Below are 7162 nucleotides of genomic sequence, written 5' to 3'. Positions count from 1 at the left end.
TGGATGTATTTATAGTATTCATACAAATGTTAAAAGACCAAATCAACCCTGATAAATTTATTAATTAAAAAAAACAAATCTGAAAATACACGAATACCCTTGTTTTTTTTTTTTTTTTTGGTTTTAAGGGTATGCAAGTATTTACACCCTTTCTAAAAAAGTAAAAATACCAAATTAAACCGTTAGATCTTTAAATAAATTTGGCTTATAAAGGTAATATAATCTTTATATAATTCCTATGCAAGGCTAAAAGAACGAATTATCTCAAACAATTGGATAATGACGTATGACTGGAAACTACCACATTACCCCATGAGAAAAATAACAATATTTTTTTATTGGGAGGTCAAAAAAGTAATTGTACTATCATGATGATTAGGAATACGTGTCCATATACACAATATATTTCCAAGTAAATTTTATTGTACCTTCTTGGATTTTACATGTCATATCAGTTTCTTTACAAAACTTTTTTCTTTATTAACTATGTTTTATTTTCATCAATTAGATCCTTACCTCGGTCTTTATAAACAAAACTAATAAAAAATATTTTTTATTACTAACTTTAATTTTCTCTTAAATAAGTAGTTTATCATTAACTCCATAAACAAAATTCCTATATAATTAATTTATAAGTGAGTTTGAAAGTGATTTCACTGGAAAAACAACAAAGCCCAACAAATATTATGAATTTGAGTTTTCATAAAAAAACACAAGTACAAATTAGTAAAATACAATTTAAGTTTTTTAGAAAATTAAAAAAAACTAAAAACTCTAAAAACGAAGCCAAATTGTTTCAAATTAAACCACAATTTTTTTATGGACATTCAATAAAAGAATAAAGAAAAATACAGTCAATATATATTCGAAATATATGACAATTTTATTTGACTTGGTTGCCCTCAGTGGGGAAGAAAAGCTAAGGAGTTCAGACTTGATAAAGAACAAATTGAATTAGTTGACTCTTTTATAGTGTGAGTTGACCCTCTTTCGGTGATAGCATTGAGAAAAAAGAAAGAATACCGAGATAGAGAAATTGAGAAATCAGTAGGATATATCAAGAAAATTCATTTTTTATATTAAATTAATTCTGACCTTAATTTCTTCAATCTATAAAAATCAGCAAGTTGAACTTTTGATTTTCGATCCTCTCAGAGAAAATCTTTATGCCAATAGTTGGAATATTTCACTATTGCAGAAATATATATCAGTATTTGACCGCACACCTTAATTAAAAAGTTTCACGGCTTAAATTCTAGCTAGTAACTATATTTGAAAATCTAATAACAGTTGTAATTTAAAATATTTTTTATTTAAAAATTTATTAAAATAATATATTTTTTTATTTTTTTAAAATTATTTTTTATAGCACATCTTATATTTTTAATTCTCATTTTTCCTGATATTAAAATTCTCATTTTTTTTATAAATATTATTTTTTAAAAATTATTTTTGATAGCACAAATTCTCATTTTTAAATAGTTGGAATATTTAATTCTCATTTTTCTTCATATTAAAATTAATTTTAAACTAAAAAAAAAAAGAATTTACTTTTAAATTAAAAAAAAAAAGACAATTTCAATCGTATTTTCAAATATTGTTATAATGTCTAGAAGAGAAAGCAAGAAACTTTGCCATTTAAAAATAAATTAATGGAATTCAGTTTCCATGTATGGAGATGAACAACAAAGAAATGAATAATATAAAGGACTACAGTACCATATTCAATACTATACTGTAAATTTTACAACAAGATATGAAAGAAAAAAAAAATCACATTTAGGGATATTAATGAGGTACAGAACCTAGAAGCTCCCTTTTATGTCCCTCCTCACAAAAAAAGTTCCAGGTCTAGCTATTTTTAGATATACCAACCCTATATATATATTACGACAACAATTGTAGACTACTCAGTAGACTATATTGTTGAAAAAATTAACACGATGATTTCTGCAAATATATATATGAATACTGGACTGAGTTAATACTGTGAGTCCACTAGACAACGAAGAATGTTCACCTGCATCTCAAGGCTTGTTATATAACTTCCCATGTCGCTAAACAATTCACCAACGCCCATCTCATTCCCTCCCGGCAAAAGGGATCTTAGGGTGGCCAGCCGGCTTCCGATCTGCTCTTCCTCACTTTGCTCTGCAGCTTTTTTCTTGCTTCTGGACCTCTTTAATCTCTTGTTAATCTTGAGCTTACCGTTAGGGCTTGGAGAAACTCTCTTTTGAGAAGTTACATTTGGTGAGGAATGATTATCCGCATCGTTTTGCAGAATGCTTGGGCCATGCATTGAAAGACGTTTCAATGAGGCATGGTGATGGATGGAAGAGTCATGAAATCTACCTGCATTCGTGTTCTTGTGAAGCCTACTTTTCAAGGCTCGACTCCAAGCAAACCCTGGGGTGGACATCACCAATGCCATGTCTACTTCATGTCTCACACTTTCGTCTAGCTCAGAATCACCGCCATAATTGTCATCTTCTAGCCTGCATGTTTTTATCTTCGTCAGAGCTGGAACCAGATGGCTCACGTAACTCCTAACAAACATTGTTTGCCCTGTCAAGCTTGGCTCAAAAGGATACACACATCTCCGTTTAGCACTCATCTGTTCCTCCATGCAAGAAGTGAACACCTACTGAAACTGATGGTCGTAGAGAAGATGGAGGTAGAAGTAGCGCAGCCACTAGTTCCGGGGGAGAAGTAATGTCACATAAAAGACAGAATCTGACAAGTTAAGACCTGCAAGAACAATGCTGCAATTACGTTGATAGAGAGAGAGAGGGAGGGAGGGAGGGAGGGAGGGAGGAGCTGCTTCTCTAGTGGCCACAAGGGATGCAAAGAGAAACAGCAAGAGGTGGAATAGAGAGCAGCTAGCTAGTGAAGCACATGGAGTTATAAACAAAGAATTGGATGCTAAGTATCTGCAGGGGCCAAGGTGACACCCTAGCTATCCCAGTTCAACTCGACATACCCCACAAAATGCACCATTCTCATTCAAAAAACCTTGACATATGGAAGCCAGCCCACAAAAATAATTGGAGATTCAGTAACTATCGTCACCCAAGGAATGAGAGAGAAGGCAAATCCCATGATTTTAGAGCAAATTACGGTGTGTCGGGGCAAATATACTGACCACCCCTCGTAGCCAACGACGAAGATTGGCGTCCAAAATCCTGGCCTGGCCTATTTGGAGAGGGCACATGGCCTCACATGCTTTCCTTTGCTTTTCCCCCACCTACCTAAAGGACTCTCTCCATGTGCACTACGATACAAAACATGAAAACCCCACTATAAATGCCCTCACATGACTCCACCCCTCCACGACTGAATACTCTTCTTCTTCTTTCTTCTTTTTTCTTTTTTCTTTTTTCTTTTTTCTTAAATCCTCCCTTCTGGCTCTCCTACTTGTAATGGATTTTCCCCATGTTTCAAATCAACCAGCTCAGCCCTGCATGTTTCTCGACCACTTTTCAACCATTTTCACATCTACTTCAAGCATAGGCTGTTTTTCCAAGAGGTTATAATTAATGACATCCTACTTTTCAAATGCAGATGAAATGATATATTAGCAATTTCAAATGCCGATGAAAAATATATATTATTCCACCCATTTTCCATCGGCAACTACTTTGCCGACATTATTTATTCCCATTGCCTATTCCGTCAATAAAACATGAACATTATGTAAGTTTTATCAAAAGTATCAGAATAGGTGCAAAGATTCCAATGGAAATTATGACAAAATCTCCTTTTTCGTTGGTGAATCAGATGATGTTTTCACATTTTTATTTTATTTATTGGTTAGTTGTTATTTTATTTTATTAAATTTTAAATAGCCCCCGACTAAGCATGTCAATTTTATTTTTTGTTTGGATTTTAATAGCCTTCGGAGACTCTCCAAAATTATTTTTTACCTCATTTCTCATGTTTATAATTATTGGAAAAGAAAAAATTGAAATAAAAGGCTTGGGGTATTACAGGTAGTATCATAAAAAATAAGTTAGAAAATATTTTCCAGTATTTAATTATATTATAAAAAATAAGTTGGAAAATAACTTATTAATATTTTTTTTTTCAAGTCTATTAAAAGTATGGAAATCCAATCTGACAGATAAAAATGTTGAAGGAGAATGAAATTGAAAAAAAAAAACTTAATTTTATAAATTATCTAAAATAAAAGAAATAATAAAAAAAGAATGACAATCAAATCTCATAGTTAAAAAAAGTTGAAAAATATGAAATTAAAAAAAAAATTTAATTTTATAAATTATTTTAAATAAAATAAATAACAATAAAAAATAAAGATCGAATCTGATAAATAAAAAAAATTCAATTAAAAATAATAATAAGAGAAAAAACAAATGACAATTAAAAGAATTAGTATCAAAGTTGATACGAAAATTAAATTAAATTAAATTCTAGTGGATTAAATTGAAAAAAAAAAGTAAAATAAAACATATAACAATCAAAAAATCAAAGATAAAATTTGATATAATCAATAAATAACAAATTAAAATAAAAAAAAAATATTTTTCTGAAAACCAAGTGAAGTTTTTATTTAACTAGAAAGTATTTTTGAATTATCAACTCTTATAATGATAATCAAACACGAAAAAAAAATCAAAAATTCATTTTCCATGGAAAAACAGTGATTATGCTGTCTCTCCTTTCTTAATCAAACTAAATTTCACAAATTTTACATCTTGGAAAAGTCAATTTTTACCACTGTTTAATACGCAAGGCCTTGCAGGTTTTGTCAACGAAAAGAAACCAGCACGTCTCTAAGAAATCTTCAATCATGGAAGCCAATCTTGCATAAGACTTATGGTTCAAAATATTCAAACTTTAAGTCTCGTTTGTCTCGCAATTGGAGGTGTTCTTACTCTAATCTCATATTTAAAAGCTGTTTAATTAAGAGAATTATCAAACCATAAATGCATTTTCTGTCCTGTTCCCGGGGAAGAGAAAAGGTGGATATTTGCAAATCTATTACTGAGATATCGTCTAGTGCGTCACAATATGCTTTTGAAGCTAGGATATGTATTCTATCTTCTCCTCTCTTTTTTCAAAACTAGCTCATCATTTATTTTTTAATTTTATTATTCACATAGACATACAGTTTAGAGATTACGGTTTATCAGATTTTAAAAAATTATTTTAAAATAAATATTTGAAATATTTTATTTATTTTAAAAAATTATTTTTGATATCAGCACATCAAAAGAATTTAAAAATATAAAAATATAATTTTAAATAAAAAAAATAATTTTTAAAAGCATAGTTTCATCCATAACTCGGATTGAATTTAGTGCCATTATTTTCATCACTACCTCATGAGTATTATAACATTTTGTTGGTGTTAATAGACTAGTATTTGTTTTTAATGGATTATGTCATTCTATAAATTATTTCTTTAGATCCTATCGTTAAAGAATTATATAACTTTATTAAAGCTTATGTCTTCCCATCCATTTTTTTTTTGTTATTTAAGAGACCACATGTCAATCATCTCTACATATAATCAATAACACATGGTTAATGATATATTTTTCTCATGTAGTCCTTTTTTATGGATTGTCATTGTCAATTTTTTTTTGTTTTTGAATTTTGCCCTTGAACTACGTGTTGTGTTGGGGTTAATAGCATGCTTTGTCCTTTTATTGTTGTTTTTTTTTTTTCTTTTTGTTATGGATTGTGCCCCTCTACACGTTTAAACAATAAAAAACAAGTTGATGGCATGTTTTGCAACTATACCCTTTTTTATTTTATAATTGTAAGATTTTTTTTTTTTTTTTTTTGGAATTCTTCTCTTCAACTATGTGTTGTGATGGGTTAATGGCACGTAACAAAAACCAAGATCCTTGAACAAATGATATTATATTTAGTTTGGATTATAGGTGTTAGCCATTCATTCGAAGAATAAAAAATTTGAGGGTATTTCCTTGTAGGTTTACTAGGTTGTTTTCTAATAAGAACTAATAAATTGTCTTTGATTTGATTAATTTTTTATCATTCAATAATAAAAATAATTCTAGATCATTCTTTATTTCTTATAATTATGAAGCTTATTACATAATTGATTGGCAGTACGTCACAAGTTGAAATAAATATTTTTCAAATATAAAAAAATATATTAAGGCGTTGTTAAAATGCTTTTAACAAAAAAAAAAATAATCTTAATCATTAACTCAAAATCTGATAGATATGTCTAATAAAATAGATTAAAGACTATATGTGCTAATAAATGATTAAAAAAAAAAAAGAATATTAACCCTAACTAAATATTAATCCATGAAGTTGAGAAACAAGTGCAATTAAAGATATGATCATGCCATGCGGAAAGGTCTTCAATTTTTTTTTATTTAATCATATGAAACTAACATTTTTATAAAAAGAATAATGATTTAAATTCCATTGAAAAAAATAATCTCCCAATAAAAAAATATATAAAAATTATTTCTATGTCATTTATTTAAGAAAAAACTAAAAGCATTTAGAAGGTATATAAAAAAAACCAATACGATTTAAAATAAGGATAAAAAAGATACCTATATATCTAACTAAAACTCCTTTTTCTCATTAATGAGCTTTTTTTATATAAAAAACAATTTCATTGGAATATTTATTTTTAGACACCATTTTATCATTAATTTAAAAGCAACTTTCAATTCTAAATAAATTAACACCTTAATTTTATATATATATATATATATATATATAACAACAACAACAACCCAATGGTTGAGCATTGCAGTAAGGTATTCTTTGTAAGTGTTCTTAAATCCATTTCTGTTAGTTATCCTCAAAATCTTTTGACCTGAATCCTTTTTTTTATTTCTAGCTTTAAATTAAATTTTTTAAGGGTTGATTTTATGTGATCTGGTCAACTTGATGAGTCTAAAAAAAACTTAGAAGATCGGTAAAATCATGACTTGGCTTTAAGAAATTTCAAGATAACAACTTATTTTTAATACTGAAATGATGATTTATTAAATCGATCAAGAAGATTAGACTTTCAAACTCACAATCTAGATTATAGATTCAAATGGATTTGATAAGTTTTTTTTTTAAATAAGTTTTTATTTACTTATATGAAATCAATAATTGTAGTAAAACAAAAAAAAAAGTTAAGAAAAAAAATGAATATGATGGG

The 7162-nt window shown here is 28.3% G+C and overlaps 1 protein-coding gene across 1 annotated transcript; it reads right to left on the bottom strand.

Annotated features, from left to right (window-relative positions):
* Positions 1-1679: 1679 nt before the first annotated feature.
* Positions 1680-3162, bottom strand: LOC118051589 (transcription factor bHLH146). Its single transcript, XM_035062258.2, has one exon. The coding sequence runs from the start codon at positions 2624-2626 to the stop codon at positions 1982-1984; it is 645 nt and encodes a 214-aa protein (XP_034918149.1). The 5' UTR covers positions 2627-3162; the 3' UTR covers positions 1680-1981.
* Between the last annotated feature and the right edge of the window lie 4000 nt (positions 3163-7162).

The sequence above is a fragment of the Populus alba genome, chromosome 18, assembly GCF_005239225.2.
Source record: "Populus alba chromosome 18, ASM523922v2, whole genome shotgun sequence".
Taxonomy (NCBI): Eukaryota; Viridiplantae; Streptophyta; class Magnoliopsida; order Malpighiales; family Salicaceae; genus Populus; species Populus alba.
The sequence above is the reverse complement of the archived record's forward strand: the minus strand, read 5'-3'. Positions and strand labels throughout refer to the sequence as shown.